Genomic DNA, 21601 nt, shown 5'->3' with positions numbered 1-21601 from the left:
TGGTTTAAGAATGACAGCATCACTGATGTCTTGATTGGGACTATAGCCTACCTGCAGTTGCAACCTGTAATAGGCTATCTCACCCTTTTTGTATTTTGTGTTAAATTGTATACTTTGTATACTTTGTCTCTTTTCCTTCAAACACTACAATTCATTTTCTACGCCAAGTAGCGTTAAATTAGAAAAAAAGTCCCGCAATCCTCAATTTATAATTGGTGTACGGTAGAATAATTACCTTTTGGGTTGTACCATGTACTGATCACAAGTGTGAGGGGGGGGGGGGGGGGGGGGGGGTGTAAAATAAATGCGCTGAAATTTCAGTATTAGAGTATTTGCTTATTTCTGTCCGGTAACTATCACAGAATGTTTTTTTCATGTAATTCAATTTTAAATATTTAGTTGTCTGTTAAATATACAATCTTTTAATAGACTCAGAACGAACTACTATCTGACATGGATCACGCTACCTGCATTTCATTTCGCTCCTCAAGATGAAGTGTGCGACTCCGCAGTCTTGACCGGTATTGGGACCTCTGCCCGAGGTAATCCACTGCTAGGTAAATTAACCTCGGAGGTGATACATGCTAGCTAGAGATAACATTAAGTTTGCGATTCGTTCTTTGTGGGATGCTACAGGGTGTTGAAAATCAGTGCGTCCGTATTGTCTGTATCAGGTCTTATATAAAACAAAAAGAAGCTGAGCGTACGTAATGTGCCATTTCGCGGCGAGGATGAGATTTATATTTTCGTGAGCTCCTTATTAAAAATGTCATGATGCTTTATTTACCAGTAGGTCCAACATCGGTAGTTTGCAGTTGCAATCGGAATAGACTACTTGATTTCGATCATCGAAATTCCAGTATTACAATCAAAACCAAGTTATCATGGTAACAACTAGTGTACCTTCGTCCTCCCACCGTAAACTGTTGATTTTAGTTTCGGTCTCCAGTCTTTAAAGGGTCCTTTATAGTCTAACGTTATAGTTTAACAAATAATTTATTTATTCAGGGCATTTTGTATTCTAATACCTGTAGCCAGAAGACATTGAGTGGATTGGGTGGAAGAACAGTAATTTAACTAAACTGGACGCATTGGCGTTTGCTCACTAAAGTTTAAAGCATTAATATTTGACGAGAGTGCGGTAAGCATTTTGTATTTTCTGTAAAGATAACCGTTTCTGCGTGCACTTCTCACGGAAATCCGGTGCACCAATTCGTTTAGCCGAGATTGCGCGAAGCTGTAGTTCACCTAAAACCAAGCTTTCTTATCAGAGTCAAGTCATTCGCGTTCAGAGATGCATAAGAGCTACGCACGTGTTAAAAGGTACACAAGAATGTAAAACTTTAAAATCAGTACTGTATGGTGCTCCAGCATCTGGTCTATAGTTTGAGTTCCGTTTTCAGTTGCGTTCTGGCAAGTCACAACTCGCGTTTTATTCTTGGCCGCACTAAAGTACTTGTAAAGTAAAACGGGACTGCCGATATCGGATAAAAGTGTTAAGAGTGTAAGTATTCTACTGTGTAGCTGCACATGGCTTGGACATGACGTGATACTTGTTTTACTATCCTTGTAGAGATGATCTATTATATAATTACTGTAGTTAATGCTACACGTTACCTTAACCTCGTTTGATTATTATTATTTTTATTTAATTAATTAATTTAAATTTTAAAATGAAATTTGTGTAATTAAAATTTGTACCTGTGGAGGCCACAAGGTGGTCAAAAGGGTCAGATGTTACTATTCGTGTGGACACTCTCTCTCTCTCTCACACACACACACACACACACACACACACACACACACACACACACACACACACACTTATCAGTGAGCAATGTGGTCTAATTTAGATAATCAGAGGTTTAGCTATTTAGTTCCTCAGAAGTTTATTAATTGTGTTAGGTAGAATAAAGACAAAACTTATATAAGGGAAAAAACTGAAGTGTATTACAGCTTAGATTGTGTTCACCAATGTGAAGAATAATTGACCTGTGTGAGTCTCTGTCTTGATCAGGCACTGCTGTTTGCTGTAACTGAAGGCTTCTCTTCCATCCAAGAGTCACTCTGTCTCTGGGTGATTCAACTTCACAGCTAAGTCTCACTGTGTAAATCATGGCGGAAACTAGACTGCTATTACTAGTCTCTTCTTCCAGTACCCTCTGAATACTGCCAAGTCTTGAGTGTAGGTTTTGTGTATACTTAACATCCGTTTTAGCACACAGTGGTGGAATACATGTTATGGGCTGACAAACACTGGTGTGAAAACATCCCTTGTGAAGGTTCTCTTCCCGGTGGCCCATTATAGGGATGGATCCTCAGGCAGAACGGGCTGACACCACTGTCAGCCCTTTAACTGCTCACTGGAGGCGGCTCCTGAGTCTGTGGATGCAAAACTACAGGAAAAGAGTATGTTAGCCTTGCATAAGGGAATAATGTGTCAGCCTAAATGAAAGTAGTAAACATCAACAGCACTCTACTGGGCAGTTCATAGAAGTTAATTAAACCTGTAACTGGTTTAATTAATGATTTGTGTTGCTTTTTTTTTTGCTTTGGTAGCTACTTGAAAATCATTTTTAATCATATTTATAATAATTTTTCCACAAAAGTTAGAGCATCATAGTGCTGAGAAGGAAGTGGTAATTTCAAATGAATATGGATAAATTGTGTAACTCGGCATATGAATCAATAGTGAAGTGCTAAAAAAGGTGATTACTATGTATTTTTCATTTTAATGATAGTCATCAGTGCTTAGTAAATTCTGCAGTACATTGATTCTGGTTGTACTATATCTTCAAGTTAGTTGTCATGTTAGAATGTGTGTGATTGAGAGTACATATGCATGTGTGCACACTCCCAGGCAGTGAACCCTGATCAGACATGTCCTTGCTGTAATATTACACGTGTCTCAAGCTTGGATGAGTGAAGTTTACACTATCAGGGATGAACCCCTCTATATTTAGCACAGAGGAGCGCAGGTCTGGCCAGAGTAGTCATTTTCAGCCAGAGTGCTCACTGAGACACGCAGCACACACTGATCTCTGTGGTAGGGTGGCCCTTACAGCTGGTGAGCTTTTCAAACAGCAGGTTGTGGGTTCTCTCTGTTCTGCTTTTCTTTAGATGTGCAGTCTGTTCAGCAAAGTATTGTAACAATTATTTTTGGAAATGACCTAGCTTACTGTACTTTATTGACCATCTTTAGGTTGGACTGCTTGTATGATTATTTGTGGTTGTTATAAATATTATCTGTATCTGATTTTGTAATACCTTGTTTGCTTATTCTTTGTGTTTAGGACTTTTATGAATACCGGTAAGCAGCAGAAGCCAGTGCTTACAGGCCAGCGGTTTAAGACCAGGAAAAGGGGTGAGTTATTTTTACATTTTCAGTACTTTGCCCACCTGGTAATACAACGGTGTCACTTTTAACTAGGCTAACAGTCTCAAGGCTCATGTCCCTTTAAGTGTGTTTAAGACACCATTTGTACAGGGGCATGCATGCACAAAGCCCTCAGGCACGCACCAGCACACATGTGCTGTGACCTCTCACTTGATGTCGCAATGGCATGACTCCCTGTGGCACCTGTCTACTTTCCATTAATAGCCTGTTTGCGTCTAGCAATGTTTGCTGGCTTGTACGCATGGCTAGGCCCTTCACAGGCCACCATGCTACCTCACTACTCACTATAGCTGTTGTCTCTCTTCCCAAATACAGAGCAGACTATGCCCCACTAGAAGAGAAGCACCTCACACTGGTTCCAGTGCATGGCAATGTACAAACAGTGTTCTGACAGGGTGTTCCACATTATTCAAACAAATTAGTGCCATGAATCTGAGGTTGCAATGCAGCATGTCTGGCTTGTGTTTTAGAGGCTGAGAATAGATTAGAATACAAAATGTTCTGCATCGCCCTGTGAATGCCAAATATGAGGGTGTTTTTAACAACACGACATTTGCGTCACAAGGGCTTACTCTGTGGGTGTGATTGACAGTTCAAATGTGGGGTGTTGCAACTAGATGGTTAGTTTGCTTTCTTTTTCCACTTCTTTGATGAACTCTACCATGAACTGTAATATTTGACTGTAATCAGCTAGCAAAATCTAAGTACAGGAAAGTATAGTTATTCTCATACTAAATTTTACACTGTTATTAAACTCTTCTATTTAGTTCTGTGCGATGCATGCCCAGGTGTAATTTGAATTTTATTATCTTCAGTTTTTGTTATGGAAGTGTTATTGACTCAGACTATGATGTAAACATTCTGCAGATGAAAAGGAGAAGTTTGAGCCTATGGTTTTCCGAGACACGATTATTCAAGGCCTCAACGAAGCGGGGAGTGATCTTGATGGTGTAGCCAAGTTCCTGGATGTTACTGGTTCAAGACTGGACTACCGTCGCTATGCTGACACCCTGTTTGACATCCTCATTGCTGGCAGCATGTTGGGTAAGAAAGTAGGCTGTTTAGAACCTTAGTGCTACCTGCCAGTAATTTTTCTTTCATCCATCCTTATGATCTTCACATTACATTTCCAGCATTTAACAGACGTTCTTATCCAGAACGACTTACAAAAGTACTTTGTCATTTACTCATAGAACTTATCCTAGCCATTAGGTTAGAGTCCAATATACCAAAGAACTAGAATACTGTTGAAATACAGGGATCAATGCTGATGCCTAGAAGTGCAAAATACATAAGCTCTATCTCAGACAATGATAAGTGCAATGAACAATAAGTACTAAAGTTTTTAGTCAACGTGGGGGCACAGTCAGTGGTCATGTAAATATTGTACAAATAGATTGGTATTCAGTCTGCATTTGAAGACTGCAAGGGACACTGCTGTCCAGACAGAAAGCAGAAGTTCGTTCCACCATCTAGGAGCTAGGACAGAGAGTAGTCTTGATGCTTGTCTTCCATGATACTTGAAGCATGGTATTTCAAGCCAAGCCGTACTTGAGGTTCAAAGTACTTGAGGTACGGATTGGGCTTTGACCACTGACCTCATGTATGGAGGGGCTGGTCCATTTTTGGCTTTCTAGGCAAGCATCAAGGTTTTAAATCTGATGCAGGCAGCTACTGGAAGCCAATGAAGGGAACATAGCAGTGAAGTGACGTGTGTGAATTTCGGAAAATTTAAGAGCAGTTGTGTTGCTGAATTCTGAATAAATTGTAGAGGTCTGCTCTTGGACGAAGAGCAGAAGATAGCGAGTTGCAGTAGTCTAGCTTTGAGATTACAAGAGACTGCACAAGTACCTGGGCAGCTTCTTGCGAGAGAAAGGGCTGAATCCTTCATATGTTACAAAGGAGAAATCTGCAAGACAGGTCAGATTTGAAACATGAGTTGAGAACTACACGTGATTGTCAAAAGTTATGCCCAGGTTACGAGCAGCTTCCGATGGTGAGCCAAGGAAACTGTGAGGTCATGATAAGGGCTGAGAGTTCCTGGGATGTAAAGAAGCTTGCTTTTACTGGGGTTGAGCTTCAAGTGGTGGGCTGTCATCCATGATGCAATGTCAGTCAAGGATGCTGAGATTCATCTGGAGACCTGCGTGTCAGAGGGTGGAAAAGAGAAATAATTGGGTGTCATCAGCATAGCATTAGGTGTCATCAGCATTACATTATTACACACAGGCTTGGTTTGGATGCATGCTCTAATTAGTTCACTTTCAGGCTGTGCCCAGGGTATCTTTGCCAATTCAGTTGCAGCTAAACAGTTTACTGTGGCTGCCAATTACTAAAAGCCAAATAGCCAATTAGCAATCAGAACACTATCTGAAGTGGAGTGCCTGGCTAAGACCCTGTAAACACAAGTGTTATATGAATGGAACCAACTTTATTCCATTCACAGTAAACATTTCAATTGCAAAAAGCTCATCAGTAGCTATTCATGTTCATATGTTGATAGCAGCATTGGCATTTTAATTTAAATGTTTCCTTATTATTTTAAAGTATATACTTTATCTTGTTTACCCTTGCCCAAGACCAGCATATGTAATGTTCCCTCTTCCAGCTCCTGGTGGAACACGCATCGATGACGGCGACAAGGCCAAGGTGACCGAGCACTGTGTGTTTACTGCTGAGGAGGATCATGCTGCAGTTCACAGCTATGCTCAGGTAAGGGCCTTCCCTCCCCACCCCAACACCGTCTTGCTCCTGAATAGTGTTGCACCTGAATAGTGTTACATCTGCTTATTCTCTTGATCCCTTTGGCTTAGCCAGGATTCCAACCATGCTGTGTCATTTTAAAATAAGATCCAGGATTAAGTATGACACCAAGTTTACAAAAATATTTACACTTTCTGTCTGTCACAGAGAAGTGAAACTTGTAATTTTTTGATGGCTAACTGATTTTATGAAAGGTTTTTTATTAATAGTTTTCACATTAATAATGTGCATATCTGCAGGTTTTCAATAAACTTATCAGGAGATACAAGTATCTTGAAAAAGCATTTGAGGAGGAAATCAAAAAGGTATAAGCTTTGTATTTGATTTGTTACTGAAATCATGTTTGTAGAACTTGATTTTATAGTGTGGATCTGTTGTTTTGTCTGCATCTTTTAATAAGCTTCTTATTACATCGTAATTACTGGTCTGGTGTAAAAGCATACATGTTGGTCATGATGACTCACTGTTATTAGTTTTGGAATTGGTCTTGGTCTTGTTCAATATAATGAGAAGTAGTATATCTAATATTGGTCACTTCTGAAGCTTACCTTTAGTATTTCGTGTGTGTGTGTGTGTGTGTGTGTGTGTGTGTGTGTGTGTGTGTGAGAGAGAGAGAGAGAGAAATCAAACTGCCCCAAGTGTACTTTCAGTAGAATACAACTGTTATACCTTGCAGTTTCATGTAAGCCTAGATTTTCAAAATGAGGTGTGTCCAAGGCATCAAAACCAAACCACATAATTATGGACTGTTGATGTGCATGACAATAGGTACTTGTTACCTTCATGAAATTGCTGATTGCTATATAATTTGAAGGTTTTCCACATTTCTGTTTTACTCCTTAGTAAGTCCTTTTAACAGGACCCAAACTGCCATTTCATTTGTGTTTCAGTTCCATTTAACATTTATGTTTTCTTATGCATTCTGTATATTGCCATTTGTCCTGCACAGCTTCTTCTATTCTTGAAGGCCTTTAGTGAGTCTGAACAGACCAAACTGGCCATGCTGACAGGCATCCTATTGGCTACCGGCACACTGCCACCACCCATCCTCACAAGCCTCTTCAGTGATAATATAGTAAAGGAAGGTTTGTGAACAGTAGTCAACATGACCCCCCCCCCCCCCCACCCACCCAAAGCCCACTGCAGATCAAATCAGACATTAGTTAGTATATTGTTACTACTTAAGCAACAACCTTAAACAATTATCCTTATCACTTTAAAATCACAAACACGTGATAAAAGTTGTTTTGTAACATTCAAAAAACAACTTTAAAATCGCAAAGATTTCAGTTTGAAAAATACATTGCATGGAAAGTAACATCCTGGGAAACCTAATTCAGTGCACTCTCCACTGGATTTATATTCAAGTTAGCCAATTTTATCTTCAAGCCCTGCTATGTTCAGTTTTAGTTGCTTTAAATTGGCAGGGGGCAAGCAACGGTGCTCATCACCTCTCTTATATTGTGCAGGTATTGCTGCTTCCTTTGCAGTGAAGCTGTTCAAGGCATGGATAGCTGAGAGAGATGCCAACGCAGTGACTTCAGCCTTACGAAAGGCCAACCTAGATAAGAAGCTCCTGGTATGCTCTGTATACTTTGGCCATTTCCTACTGTTTGTGAGGATGATGGATATTTTGAAATTTCTGAGTTTAAGAATGGATATGTGGAGATCTTCCCATGAAAAGACTCATCAATTGGCTGTGATATGCATTAGAACTTACTTATGATTCCTTGTCTGACTGTTGTTGAATTGCTTATCCAAAATATATGTGACTCATAAATATTGGTCCTTTTTAGAGCTTGATGGTGAAAACAAAACATACTACTGCCATTGTTAGATAATTTTAACATGAACAAAAATTACATAAATGTGTGTGCATCATTAGTCATTTCTTTGCATTAGCTATTATTAGTAAAATCAAACTTAAGTTCTAAACCTAATGGTACTTTTCATTTGTAAAACTAGTAGTGTGTTTCATGGTTTTCTGATTTTAATGAATCTACAGGAACTGTTCCCAGCCAACAAACAGAATGTGGAGCACTTCTCAAACTACTTTAATGACGCTGGCCTGAGGGAGCTGTCAGACTTCTTGCGTGTGCAGCAGTCTTTGGGCACCCGCAAGGAACTGCAGAAAGAACTGCAAGAGCGATTGTCTCAAGAGTGCCCCATCAGAGAGGTGAGCATACAGGCAGATTGTGTGCTTCTAAAATGATAAAACAGTACTTATTCTTCCAATATCTCTTAATTATTTAATCCATTTTCCTCTTCTTTTAATTCTAAAACATTTTTTATTATTCATTCCTTTAATTTTTAATTTCGTTTTTCAGTGTATTCTTAAATTATTTTAATGTGTATTTCTTTGTAAAGTATGTTTATGGAAGTGCTATATAAATAAAGTTAAGTTCTAATACAGTCTCTTCAAAAATAAAATCTCATTCCTCTGTTCAGTTTTTTGTAGGCATAAAATCTGATTCATTTTATATACATTTGGATTGCCTAAAAGCTGATTGTCCTGGTAAAGTACTATTTTTATGGTGTACATGTAAAGAACAGCAAGATACCTTCTTAAAATGTGCACATGACCAGATATAAACATTGTGTTCAGATCATGGTGTACGTGAAGGATGAGATGAAAAGGAATGAGCTGCAGGAGCAGGCTGTGATTGGCTTGCTGTGGTCCTGCCTTATGAATGCAGTGGAGTGGAACAAGAAAGAAGAGCTTGTCACTGAGCAGGCCCTCAAACACCTAAAGGTACTGCCAGTCCACCTTCAATAGCTTCATATTTTAAAGGCTCTTAAAGCATCACTTCAAAATATAGCACTTTGTATCATATCATATTAAGTATGACGATATGATTTTGTAATGTTAAGTATGGTAAAATAGCATTTTTCTAAAGGTGTAGGTTGTAGGAGAGCCACTAAAGTGTCTATATTTGTTTTAAAACAGTTATACCTGTAATTTTGTAAATTTAAAATTGACATGGTGTGACAAGACAAACTTTAAAAATAGTATTGGAAATAAAAGAGCTACTGTGACAGGTGTCGGTGACCTTCATGCAGTGATTTTAACTGATTTATTTTAGCATCAATATGCTGTCTAAACAGAAAGGGTTTCTTTTTGTCATTTAATTTTATTAAGAGGGATTTTTAGTAGAACATTATTTTGTATATTTTAATTATTTCGTTGGTCATTAACTGTCTAATGATGGGTGTGCTCTTTGTAGCACTATGCTCCTCTGCTGGCTATGTTCAGCACTCAGGGCCAGTCAGAACTGGTCTTGCTACTCAAGATTCAGGAGTATTGCTACGACAACATTCACTTCATGAAATCCTTTTCTAAGATAGTGGTGCTGTTCTACAAAGGTATGTACTGACAGCAGTATTCCATGCTAGACCACTTGCAATATAAGATCTTTAGTAGCAATAGTATGTGATGCATTATCCTCTCCTCTGTTCTCAGCTGATGTCCTAAGTGAGGAAGCCATTTTGAAATGGTACAAAGATGCTCATGCTGCCAAAGGGAAAAGCATCTTTCTAGAGCAAATGAAGACGTTTGTAGAGTGGCTTCAAAATGCAGAGGAGGGTATGGTATTTCGCAGAGATTTTGCTGTTTTTATGGACTTGAATAGGAAATTTTGGACATCAATCAAAAGTGAGACACACAAAATGTCAGCCTTGCCAACTGCACATTGACTTATTACCACCAGACACAACCGCAGTCTTAGATAAGTTTCCCTTTTTACAGCCACTGCATACCACAGTGCCCAGCATGGCACTAAAAGATGATTAAATTAGGACTCTATATCTTTGACATAATGACCAAAGGATTCCCCTCAGCCTTTGAGGGGTAACCCCGCTATCCAGTTCTGGTTATGCTCCCCTAGCTAACCCAATGCTCAGTAGGAATTACTCAGGGAGTGGCAGTTTAAGTTTTAATAATATTGAAAATTGTTATAACACAGCACAAAGTTCATTCAGAAGAGGCTATTCTCCTTTATTATACAGCATCTTCAGGGAGGAGGGAAAAACACCTCCCTCTGACAAAGGTCCATAACAGTTTACCTCTTTACTTATTAAAACTTATTAAAATAGTGCTCCAATTAGTATTCACAATTAACACTAAACCAACACCCCCCACCCCTGGTTGGCTGATTTCTTGCACTCTCTCCAGTAAACCTTTTATTCTTACTGTCAAACATATACCAACCACTACTATAAATGTGTCAATATGTGTGCAATTCTGTCTGGCAGAGTCGGAGTCAGAAAGGGAGGAAGATTAGCAGCTGGAATTCTGAAGAGCTCTTTGACAACAGTCTCCTTTCTGTGGCCAGCCTGTGTAGTACACTGTAGTCTCCATGTCATTGCGTATTGCCTAGTGAAAAGTATTCTAGACCCTCAAACACAACCCAGGGAAAAGCCATTGACCTCTTAGCATTGCATAATGAGATCGCAGACAGCCTTTAAACCTGCCTCTTACATGCGCACGCACACACACTCACTCTTTACTAATGCAGTTCAGGTACTGTTTGAATCCTCTGCAGTAATATTCATTTTATCTAAATCTCTTCTGTATGTATGCCATCGCTTTTTAATAAAATGTTTTATATCTACCATCTTTTGTTGGATAATAATATATTTTCATATTGTTATGTCAACGCCAAAGAATCTGACTTCACTGGTGTTAGTAATTAAAGCTTTGTCAGATAAGGTTTTTCCTCCATTTTGTGAGTGCACGGTTTTCTTTTAAAGTGGATAAAGTTTCTGTCCAAATGTTTGAAATTCTAACAGTGAACAAGGTTATAAATTTATGCTAACGTTAGAAGGCAGTGTAGCCAGTGTTTTTGTATTGACTTGTATTTCTGGCTCAAGGATTTATTACAAATCAGCACTTTGGATGCTAAACGTGCCTAAATGCCTTGATAAACTAATTGATGCATAAGTCAATATTTTACTTTCTCTTAAATCATATGTTTTGAATAATCTAACTCAATTTTAAGTCACAAATTCCAGCATACTTCAGTCGTGTTAGACATTCAAAATGAGTAAAACTAAATATCTAGCATTAGCTGTGTTCTACTTGACGCAGTGACAATTCTTGAGTGTAGCCAGGGAGTTAAACTTTTATACCAGCTAACCGAAAATGTGTTACGTTACAGAAACCGTTGAAAGTGGCATTATTTTCGAAATTACTTATTTTTGAAGTGCGTTCAATCAAAACTGACGATTTCGTGGTATTCATATTAATATATTTTAAAACTTTACAATCCTGCTCACCGCGACTATGCTGGAACGCTTTCTGCTTCCGTTTCTGGTAACTACGTTCCATTTTGTAACCAAGTAAGACGTCACGGAGTACTTGTAGAAGAAGAAGCTCCTGTCTTCTCATTGGTGACTCGCTTGCTCTTCCTGCTAGAGTTGGCGCGAACGTGCACGCCGGTGCGAGACAAAGAGCATCCTGCAGCTCTAAATGTTGGTAGTTTGTGTTTATTAATCGGCTGTTGTGTAGTGTTACGCGTGATTGCCCTCGAGGGAGTCGTCATGGCTGATAAAGAAGGTAAGCGCCGGTTTTGTGTTGTCAGAAAACGTTGCGCACAGCTGTCTGAAACTCAAAACTGTTGAGCTATTGAGGTGCCGTCGGTAGTACCGTAATGTTCGCTAGCTAGCGTTAGTTAGCCACTGACAAATGAACACAGGCCGTGTCACGCCATAGTGTTAACTAGAAAGATTAAAACCAGCAAGCCAGCTTCGGTGTTTCAGGTCTCTGCTATAGAATCATGCAGTAGCTGTATGTACTCATACAGTTTCGAGGTAGATGTTGAAATAGACGTACAATCAAAACTGTTTCCACTAGTGGTTCTTAGTTCCTTGTTACGGGCTTGCTAATCTAGTTAGCTAACTAGCTGGCTAGCTGTCGTTAGCTGCCGTCAGTCGGTTAAATGAATTCGCGTTAGCTAAGATAGCGTGAGGCTAGTTAGCTATGGCAAAATGTGTTGTTAAGATAAGGGTGCGTTTGCCAGAAAACTGCATCTAAAGTGCGCATATAGCATTATGTGTATTGATATTATGGCGTAAATGCTCCTGTTTTAATCTTTAAAAAACGACATATTCAACCTATTCAAACAGTATATTCACGATTCTTGCATGTAACCAGGGCTTTTGGTTAATGCAGTAGCTAGCAATGCTACGGTTTGGCGGAAACGCTGTTGTCGATATGGAGATAGGTGGATAACTCCTACCTTTGTAGCGTGTGTTAACGCTAGCCAAGTTGAAACAGTCCGGCAGATCAAATATTTTTACTCGTTACCGAGATGACTAGAGTTATTTTCCATGCACTGTGCTGCAGCTGCTTTCGATGACGCGGTGGAAGAAAGGGTGATAAACGAAGAGTACAAAATATGGAAGAAAAATACCCCCTTTTTGTACGACCTAGTGATGACCCACGCGCTGGAGTGGCCAAGCCTAACTGCACAGTGGTTGCCAGATGTCACTAGGTATTTAAAAAAAACAACATTCACACCAAGATGATTTTGGCAATTTATGTTAGAATAAAGTATAAGTGTTTGTTTGGGGCAGGGTCTTTCCTGGGGGCAGTATTGCAGTATAAAGGTTTTGCTCCTTGTTCTCCCATACTGTGGAAATAAGCGGTACCATTGTCTCTCTTGCCATGCAGGCCTGAGGGGAAGGATTATAGTGTCCATCGGCTAGTGCTTGGCACCCACACCTCTGATGAGCAAAATCACCTGGTCATTGCTAGTGTTCAGCTGCCTAATGATGATGCCCAGTTTGATGCTTCACATTATGACAGTGAGAAAGGAGGTAAGATTGGTTATTTTAAAAGGTATGGTGATGGTACTTTGAATTTGACATAATCTTTGTCTGGTTAAATGTTTCTTTGCATATGAAATCTTAACTGTTGTCCCCACCCCCAGAATTTGGTGGCTTTGGCTCAGTGAGTGGTAAAATTGAGATTGAGATTAAAATTAACCACGAAGGAGAGGTGAACAGAGCCCGCTACATGCCTCAGAACCCCTGCATTATTGCTACGAAGACTCCCACAAGTGATGTGCTGGTCTTTGATTACACTAAGCATCCATCCAAACCTGGTACAAGCATTCTTAGCTATGTTACCCTTTTATTAATTTTCCTTATTTGTTAAGCAATACTCATGAAGGAAGACTTTGGTGTTTTTAATAATAAATAAACCAATTCCTCATTGTCTTTGCTTGTACATGGCCTGCTCCTTGTAGACCCATCTGGGGAGTGCACTCCAGACTTACGATTGAGGGGGCATCAGAAAGAGGGTTACGGCCTGTCTTGGAACCCTAACCTGAGCGGCTGCCTCCTGAGCGCATCTGATGATCATGTAAGACACATGATGACATTTGTCTTTCTCCATCTCAGTTAGTATGTTCATAAAGGCATATCTCTTGGTTTCCTTTGCCACTGTTGCCTGGAGTCTGGACAAAGGTTTGTTTATCTATTTATTTTATTTAAATTTTTAAAGACTGCTTTGTGAACTTTATTATGAAGAATGCCATAAAAGCGAAATTGGATTGGATTCATATTGCGCTCTGCTGATGGTCTTATGAGTTTCTCTGTGTTTCATCAGACAATCTGTCTCTGGGACATAAGCACTGTCCCTAAGGAGGGAAAGATAGTTGATGCCAAGACCATTTTCACTGGTCACACTGCTGTGGTAGAAGATGTTTCCTGGCATCTTCTGCATGAATCCCTCTTTGGATCTGTGGCTGATGACCAGAAGCTTATGATGTAAGTGAACCCTTTTCTGTGCAAGGTTTTGTTTTTTTGTTTATTTTGTTTTTGTTAATGCTGTGGTTGGGTTGTTTTTGTTGTGGGTTTTTTTTTTGGTTATTTATTTTATTTTTTTTTCAATCAACAGTTGTAATAGAGGAGTAGTACCTTAGATGTAGTTAAAATGAAAGTTATATAGTCACTCTTGCATTTTGCCATTGCATCCCCCCCACGCCCAACGACTTAATCCAGCTCACATCTCTGTTCTCATTTTAGCTGGGACACACGTTCTAACAACACATCCAAGCCCAGTCATGCAGTTGATGCCCACACTGCAGAGGTCAATTGTCTATCTTTTAACCCTTACAGCGAGTTCATCTTGGCCACTGGCTCTGCTGACAAGGTGACAGCCATAGTCAAAGTGTCTTTCTCTTGTCCCTCATTTAGAGCAACATTTACTTCTCTAAGGATGTTATTTTTAAATAGCAGTTGTTATTCATGTTCACACCATAAACATGGTTGACTTTCTCCCTCCCTACCCTCCTCTTTTCTGTTGATCTCCCCCATTCCTGCCTCTATTCTTTTACTACCACCCCCACCTCCTTCTATCACTTGCCCTCCCTTTCCGTCTCTTACAGACTGTTGCACTGTGGGATCTTAGGAACCTCAAGCTAAAGCTACACTCATTTGAGTCACACAAAGACGAAATCTTCCAGGTATGGGGATTGCTTTTGTCATGATACCCACAGGAACATCCAAATGATCCACCTTGTGAACAACTTGCTTCATTTAATCCTGTGACACCACGTATTTCATTCAGAGTATATTACCTTTGTGTGCCTAATGTAACCTGTTCATTTTCCCTCTAATGTCTAACATCTGAAACTGATTCACTTGGTCCTCGGTGTTACTGTTGCTGCTGCCAGTGCAAAACTAAATATAAATAAATAAAATAATAGTTAAAACTCACTGTTTCTGTGAGTGTTTTCCTGACCTCTCTCAATGTGGCTACAGGTCCAATGGTCACCTCATAATGAGACCATCCTGGCCTCCAGTGGAACAGACAGACGACTCAACGTCTGGGACCTCAGGTGACCATGTCAAATTCTTTGTCACCAAAAATGGAGAAACAGTATTTTTCATTATCGCTTTTGAGTGTGTTTTGATCTGTTATTTTTTCTGTAGTAAAATTGGTGAGGAACAATCACCAGAAGATGCAGAGGATGGTCCTCCTGAATTATTGGTGAGAAGTCAATTTTCTTTTGTCGCCTACTTGAAAGCGTCATAAATTTCTTCAGTTGTTTTTAACTATTATCTCCTCCCCCAATTGTATTTGTTAGTTTATCCATGGTGGACACACAGCTAAGATCTCTGACTTTTCCTGGAACCCCAATGAGCCATGGGTAATCTGTTCAGTGTCTGAGGACAACATCATGCAAGTCTGGCAGATGGTAAGTCAACAGTCTGCTCATTAAGCTTGTACCAAGCTGAAGCTATTGTAACACATTTAGCTGCTAAAGCTAATTGTGTCCGAATATATGCAGTCTGAAGTTAAAGCTAAATGTATACCGATCATGTGCTTTTAAAAAAATAAAAATCAGGGTACTATGAAGCCAAAGATGAAGGTTCTACTATACTGTTTTCATCAAGATTTATGAGGATACCAATATTTTATAGGCATCTAATTTACAAGCCCTTTTATTCTATCATATTATTTAGGCAGAGAACATCTACAATGATGAGGACCCTGAAGGAGCTGCAGATACCGAGGTCCAGGGATGAAGAGGAATAAAGAAGTTTCATCCTCCATTACACCTCACTGTCTCATGACCATGTTTTTCCCACACATCTCCTGAAACTGAACTGTCTGTCACATCACCAGCCAACCACACTTGCTCAAAGTGAGGAATAAAAAATTTTTCCTGAAGAAAACAATTGACTGGAAAATTTCTTTTAAAAATATACAAAATGTGTATTTTTGTAAGATAAATTGGTTGATCCTTTTGGTTTTGATTTAATAAAAACTATTTAATCAAAACAGTGTAAACTTCATATAAACCCTTGCTTTTTAAAATGTTCCCTATGTTCAAATTACATTTTTTTTCCCTGGAAAAAAAAGTTTTATCCACAGAGGCTAATGCCTGGGTCCTTTCTTGCCATGGTTAAAATGTGGCTCTCAATAATATGTTAGCTGTTAATAAGTGATAAATTTATTTTTACATGTTTACAAAATGCATCACTTAACTCATGTGTCCACAGGGAAACTTGTGTGCTCTATTTTGTACTCTTGGCTATGGTCTGGTGGTGTCATCTGTTTAATGTCTTTAATATTGTAAAATCCTTTTGTCGCTTTTCAGTGTCTTTCTCCTGTTTGTCTATACTGTTGTACAGAACATTCAAAATAAACTTTTTCACTGAACTCATTCAGCCATTACAATGATTGTAACATGACTCAAAATGTATCTGGTTTATTTAATTCTTGTTTATGTTCATACTGGTAATAAAGTGCTTCATCCATCTTATAGCTGCGTATCTAAACCTGCCCAGCCTCATTCTGTCAGCATGTGAGCGTTTCAGCTTGATGCCCAAATATGTCCTTGTTCTCTCCCATCTTCTCGCTCTTGCCTTATGGTTAAAAAGGCTAATCACCAGCGCTCATACTTGTATTCTCTTCTGTCTGACTCACTTTGCTGTCAATTCTGAGTGGGGTAAATGGTTAGGCAAAAAGCTGGACAGTCTGCTACACATCTCTTGGATGTGAAGAGATTGAGTCCTGGTATATTTTTCATGCTACCCACTGGCTACTTATGAGTATTTGTACAGAGCATCCACATGCATGTTTATAATCTGGTAGCTTGATAAGGCATTGTTTACATAAAAAAATGAAACAGTTGTGATTATTCTGCATAGTGTAGAAAAAAGCTTTTTGACATTTGTGTGTCTAATGCAAATGGAAATTAATCTTTACTGATCAAGTTTTCTCTCCCATCAATAGGATGTCTTGGTGCTGTCCCTCTGTGCTCTTTCTATAAAACAGAATATGGAAGTAACAACATGCAATATTAAAGTATAAATGATTCACCTTATAATAGCTTGTAAAATGCAATGTCCTCTGACAGTTTTGTAAGGTAATACTTGCCTATAGAAGTATAGCTGTTTTGCCAGTCCATTCTTCAGCGTCTCCATCTCTTTGATCTTATTTATTTTGATCTGAAGCTCAGTTTTCAGTTCTCTGCTACTTTCCTCTAGAAGATCTATTGTCTCCTTGATAAATAAGCAAATACATTCTGTACATTACATTTTATAACATAACCCTTTGCCTGATTGCCTACAAACAATGTTAAGGTTTGGTGAAACTCTGTGCGGGCTTAGTTACATACTCGGTATTGCTCCACGTTTTCTTTCCTCTGCTTCTCCATTAGACGGATGCGCTCCTCCAGACGGGCCCTCTGCAGTGCTAGCCTCTTCTCTTCGTCAAACAGCGGTCCCAGCTGAGCCTTCAGTTCCTGGCACAGTTCCCTGGACTTGCTCAAAGCATCAGCACTGGCCTCTCGTCTCTTCAGTAAGGCCACCAGCCGTGGCTCATACCACTCCTCGAGTGATTTGATGCCCTCCTGGAGGTACTGCTGCAGGTCGATAGAGGCCCGTCGCCCCTGGGACAGGTATGAGCGTGTTATGTCCTTGCTGGACCCCTGGGTAATGCTGTCCTTCTGATTTTGCAGGACTTTCAGCTGGCTCTGATGTTCAAAATTAAGATGGGTTATCTCTTCAGTCAGCTTCCCTATATGGGCCTGCATCTCTTCCTGTGTCAAAGAATAGGTATAAAGGAAATGTAGCATTAGATTTCCTCTATAATGGCAAAAATGCTTATAACATACTGTGTGCACTGTACTTAATTTAAATGCTACTGAGTGATCATAGTATAAATGTTATAATTTGCTATGCAACTCATCCTACCTAACTCTCATAATTGACAGTACCTGTGCTTGGTTGAACTGTTCCACTTCTTTCTGTTGTATCAGCAAGGCCACTTGGCTCTGTGCACAGTCCCTTGCAGCAGCAAACAAGCTCCGTTTGAGCAAACGCATCTCCTCTTGCAGACCCTGCCTCTCCAGCCTGGCCTTGGACAGGAGGCTCTGGGCATCTCCCAGTTCAGCTCTCAAAGCCTCCACCTCCTCTAACATTGGCTTTTCCAACTCCAGGAACTCTTTCACTAGCTCATCTCTTCTGCTCTCTAAGTGGCTCACCTCCTCAATGCAGTCATCCAGTGCTCTCCCAAGCTCCTTTATCCCTATGGTTGTAGATGGCGCTGGACTGGCTTCAACAATGCTGAATACAGGTTCATCTATTGCCATGGATATCTTTGAAAAGCAGCCTTCACGTTCACCAGTGTCCTTAAAGTCATTTCTTACTAACATATTCTCTCTTTCTGTGAAACACGTTGGTGAAGTAGATTTGGTCTCATGGGTGGCATCAAAGTTGTCTAGCTGTGCCAACATCTGCCTCATGAGTCCATTGAATTCAGTCTGCAGAGATTCCTGAATTGTTGCTGCATAGGTCATGGAAGCGCCAGGAAATGTAAGGGCAGCCTCAATCTCCTCCAGGCAGTCTTCAAAGTAGTCTTCATCTTCTTCCTCAATAAGTAATGCTTCAAGTTTTTCCATGGGCTCTGACAGAGATCCACAGGCTTGCATAAAGTCAATATCTTTGTCTGCCATCTTCTCTCAGTTCATCAACTGTGAATATAAATTACAAAATGTGTAGAGTATAATTTACTATGCTGCATCACATTTTTGCCAGTAACAATTATAGGTAGAACAAGAAAACATAAAACCAGTGAGACTGACCCTTGGTGCTCTTTCACTTGTTGGTTTTCAGTATGTAAGTGACTAGAGAGGTCTTGATAATAAACCTTATTATTTATGAGTATGTGCAGTAGAATGTGGCTGTGAGATTGTTGTGCAGTGTGCAGTACACAGAGAAGGTGGTTATCAAATGGTAATCACCATCTCTATTTACTAGGAGAAGGAGTAATCAAATGGTTGGAGTTTCATATGCGTCATTCAGCAGCAGCTGCCCAGGCCTAATGAACAGCTGACTGATTATAAGCTTCAAGACACAAATATAGCATGGAACAAATCATGGAACTCAAAATCATTTTTCATTATTAAGAGAAAATTAAACTATACTAGTAACAGTCAGTTACTAGGGTCTCATCCTATTTTGCACAAGACTTCTATATCTTTGAGAGGACAGTAAAGCTTTCCACCACATCTACTCAACAGTATTTTTAAACAATACTGCATGCAAATGAAGACACTTCGTACTGAATAAGCAATGGACTGCTACATCACACAGCAACAAGAACACCCCAGCTATCCTCCTCTCTCAAGAGGACTGTGTGTCACTGAACCATAGCCTCTGATAGCACCTTGCACAGCTGAGACTTGAACCTAAATTCCAGTTAAAACCATTGCTTTTCTGTAGTGTACCACTGCAGGGAGAATAGCACAATCCTGACTATGATTCCATAAATGGTTAAAATAAGATGAGTAGCAAAGCCAGACTCTGCGAGATGGTAGCGTGAGCAGCTGCTAATGATGGGTACAGGCAAGGCACATTCCACCAGTGCCATACTCTTTTAATTTCTGCTATGAACAACTGCTCATGCTTACAATATACTATCAGGAATGTCTACAATGTACACCTAAATCTATCTACTTCCTTATTTTATTTTTCTAGCTTCTATTCTACATTAGTATCATAATATATAATGGAGAACATTTATTGTGATGACTATGTACAGGTTTTAAAGATGTTTTGCTGTTGTTGTGTTTTTATTCCCAAACAGCCCGAGCTTTTAAAACAATCATAAAAGGCTAAATGCTAAGGACTTAGTTATGTATATTATTGTCATTTACATTTTACATCTTTGTAGAAATATTAGATAGAAAGTGAAATACTCACAGGACCCACATTAGAGAATTATCCTAGTAGTAAAACAATCTACTAAGTGTAAAAATCTGGAAGATGTAAATGAGGGAGAGGAGGGGTTGTCTGGTGTCTTTCCTCCAGCTCCAGTATACTGCACTGAGTCACTTAGGCAACTTAGAATCTGTTTATATTTATTAATAAATAGTAGGAGGGAGCCAGTTAAACATAGAACCCAACTTTGGCTAGTTATGTCCCAGAGATGGCCGCTGGGAAATAACCCGCTGATATAAACCAATGAGGCTCCAGGAGGAATGTTTTATGTAAATAAACCTTAGCATTATCCAATCAGAATCAAAATGTGGGGGTCTTAAATGTGCATGACAAAGCAAAAGTATCAAATGGTATTCAAAAGAGGTTAGCCAAATAAGAGTGGCAAAGTGCTGTGTCCAATGAGGATCATGGAGAGAGAAAGCTGTAAAACATTGACTTCACTCCAGAACAATCCCAAACAACACTAACCTATATTTCAGCATGACTTTAAAAGCCTGGCTATTATCAGAGATAAGAGAGATTGAAATCAAACATAAGCTGAGAACTACATAGGCCAGAGGAGCCATGAAAACAGAGTGGATAAAGTTTATGTTTCCTAGCAGGAGCAACAACATTAAATTCCCTTCGTGCCTGTTTACTGCCACAGAAGCTGTAAATAGACACTGCACTTTGGATGGTCTGTACATGAAGAAGGCTGAGAAGATTAGGGGTCTTTAGGGGTCTGCAGTTCTCTGACTATTCAATATGTGAAAGATTACACCATGTGTAATGCTGGATGTCTCCCAACATTTGTCACAAATAAATGGCATGATTAATATGGATATAAGAAAGTACACTTATATTATGAGGCTGTTTTCTGATTAAATAGGAATATCAAGAACATATTCTCTTTTATGTAGCCATAATAGTACTTTAGGTGTTTAGTGAATTATAGACACTATTACAACTATACTACTGTCTATTTGGGAAGACAGAACCAGAAAAATGTAGGCAGTAGTGGATGCTACTGCACATGTACTCTGCCAGCAATTGGACATACAGAAAAGTTTACACAAATATGTATATACAAAAATTTAGACTAACAACCTTCAATTTAAGTTTAATTATAAAGGTGATTATCTCAAATGACCTGTGAAATACATAACATTTAATTGGAAACAGATTTATGATGACGATTATCCATTCAGTCAGACCCAATTTTCGGACATTTTATGAGACATCATTTTCCAAGCTTTGCTATCACTGACAGTTTCTTTCTGTTCTTTCATTTGCATGTTCATGTCAGCCTTGATTGTATCTAACCAACATGTTCTTTGGCATCCTCTTCTTCTGGACCCACTGACAATGCTGAGCATTAATGATGTTTCCAGGAAATTGGTTCGCATGACATGTCCGAAATAGGAGAGCCGCTGCTTAGTCATTTTGCCCTCTAATGATGTTCTTGGTTTGACATGCTCTAGAACTGTCCTGTTTGTGACGTCCTGTTATAAACAGATTGATATTTTCCTCAAATTATAGAGGTATTACAATAGTGCTGTTAAAAAATGTGCACTTTACCAACTTGAAAAGGATGTTATGCCAGACTTCATTTGACCATATTTTTACTCCTTTGTTCCTAGCTGTGCTTCCCTGTTATCACCACATAGGGGAGCTGCTAAGCTTCTGCTTTCTGAACATTGCTGTGATTTTGGAAAAACTTTGGAA

The 21601-nt window shown here is 39.3% G+C and overlaps 3 protein-coding genes across 11 annotated transcripts; 2 read left to right on the top strand and 1 right to left on the bottom strand.

Annotated features, from left to right (window-relative positions):
- The first annotated feature begins 494 nt into the window (after positions 1-494).
- On the top strand, positions 495-10771 carry bzw2 (basic leucine zipper and W2 domains 2). Of its 9 annotated transcripts, none has more exons than XM_027006323.2 (13): positions 495-557; positions 2018-2093; positions 3294-3364; positions 4265-4441; positions 6006-6109; positions 6400-6465; positions 7110-7245; positions 7630-7739; positions 8166-8336; positions 8766-8912; positions 9385-9523; positions 9621-9743; positions 10412-10771. In XM_027006323.2, the coding sequence occupies exons 3-13, from the start codon at positions 3301-3303 to the stop codon at positions 10438-10440; spliced, it is 1266 nt and encodes a 421-aa protein (XP_026862124.1). In that variant the 5' UTR covers positions 495-557; positions 2018-2093; positions 3294-3300; the 3' UTR covers positions 10441-10771. The 9 variants fall into 9 exon arrangements, with proteins under 9 accessions (XP_026862124.1, XP_026862127.1, XP_026862126.1 ...); XM_027006325.2 differs by lacking the exon at positions 495-557 and adding an exon at positions 1290-1504; XM_027006326.2 differs by lacking the exon at positions 2018-2093 and having other exon boundaries at positions 522-542.
- A 783-nt stretch (positions 10772-11554) lies between these two features.
- rbbp4 (retinoblastoma binding protein 4) lies at positions 11555-16335 on the top strand. The gene is made up of 12 exons (XM_027006321.2): positions 11555-11714; positions 12504-12651; positions 12831-12976; positions 13090-13263; positions 13408-13523; positions 13770-13930; positions 14189-14315; positions 14551-14628; positions 14927-15003; positions 15098-15155; positions 15253-15363; positions 15632-16335. The coding sequence occupies exons 1-12, from the start codon at positions 11699-11701 to the stop codon at positions 15692-15694; spliced, it is 1275 nt and encodes a 424-aa protein (XP_026862122.1). The 5' UTR covers positions 11555-11698; the 3' UTR covers positions 15695-16335.
- A 29-nt stretch (positions 16336-16364) lies between these two features.
- On the bottom strand, positions 16365-19995 carry sync (syncoilin, intermediate filament protein). The gene is made up of 5 exons (XM_027006320.2): positions 19880-19995; positions 17893-18648; positions 17293-17715; positions 17052-17176; positions 16365-16938 (listed from the first exon to the last, which is right to left on the bottom strand). Exons 2-5 carry the CDS (start codon positions 18628-18630, stop codon positions 16884-16886), a joined length of 1341 nt encoding a protein of 446 aa, XP_026862121.2. The 5' UTR covers positions 18631-18648; positions 19880-19995; the 3' UTR covers positions 16365-16883.
- Positions 19996-21601: the final 1606 nt, after the last annotated feature.

The sequence above is a fragment of the Electrophorus electricus genome, chromosome 8 (genome assembly GCF_013358815.1).
Source record: "Electrophorus electricus isolate fEleEle1 chromosome 8, fEleEle1.pri, whole genome shotgun sequence".
NCBI classification, from domain to species: Eukaryota; Metazoa; Chordata; class Actinopteri; order Gymnotiformes; family Gymnotidae; genus Electrophorus; species Electrophorus electricus.
Note: the sequence above shows the minus strand (reverse complement) of the source record. Positions and strands in the feature narration are given on the sequence as shown.

Excerpts from the sequence above, each read along its gene's own strand:
- bzw2 (XM_027006323.2), top strand. The coding sequence starts at position 3,301 with ATGAATACCGGTAAGCAGCAGAAGCCAGTGCTTACAGGCCAGCGGTTT. Across the intron at positions 8,913-9,384 it reads AGGCCCTCAAACACCTAAAG|CACTATGCTCCTCTGCTGGC; the intron begins GTACTGCCAGTC and ends TGCTCTTTGTAG. Across the intron at positions 9,524-9,620 it reads AGTGGTGCTGTTCTACAAAG|CTGATGTCCTAAGTGAGGAA; the intron begins GTATGTACTGAC and ends CTCTGTTCTCAG.
- rbbp4 (XM_027006321.2), top strand. Across the intron at positions 14,629-14,926 it reads ACAAAGACGAAATCTTCCAG|GTCCAATGGTCACCTCATAA; the intron begins GTATGGGGATTG and ends ATGTGGCTACAG. Across the intron at positions 15,004-15,097 it reads CTCAACGTCTGGGACCTCAG|TAAAATTGGTGAGGAACAAT; the intron begins GTGACCATGTCA and ends TTTTTTCTGTAG.
- sync (XM_027006320.2), bottom strand. The coding sequence starts at position 18,630 with ATGGCAGACAAAGATATTGACTTTATGCAAGCCTGTGGATCTCTGTCA. Across the intron at positions 17,716-17,892 it reads AACAGTTCAACCAAGCACAG|GAAGAGATGCAGGCCCATAT; the intron begins GTACTGTCAATT and ends TCTTTGACACAG. Across the intron at positions 17,177-17,292 it reads AAAACGTGGAGCAATACCGA|GAGACAATAGATCTTCTAGA; the intron begins GTATGTAACTAA and ends TTATTTATCAAG.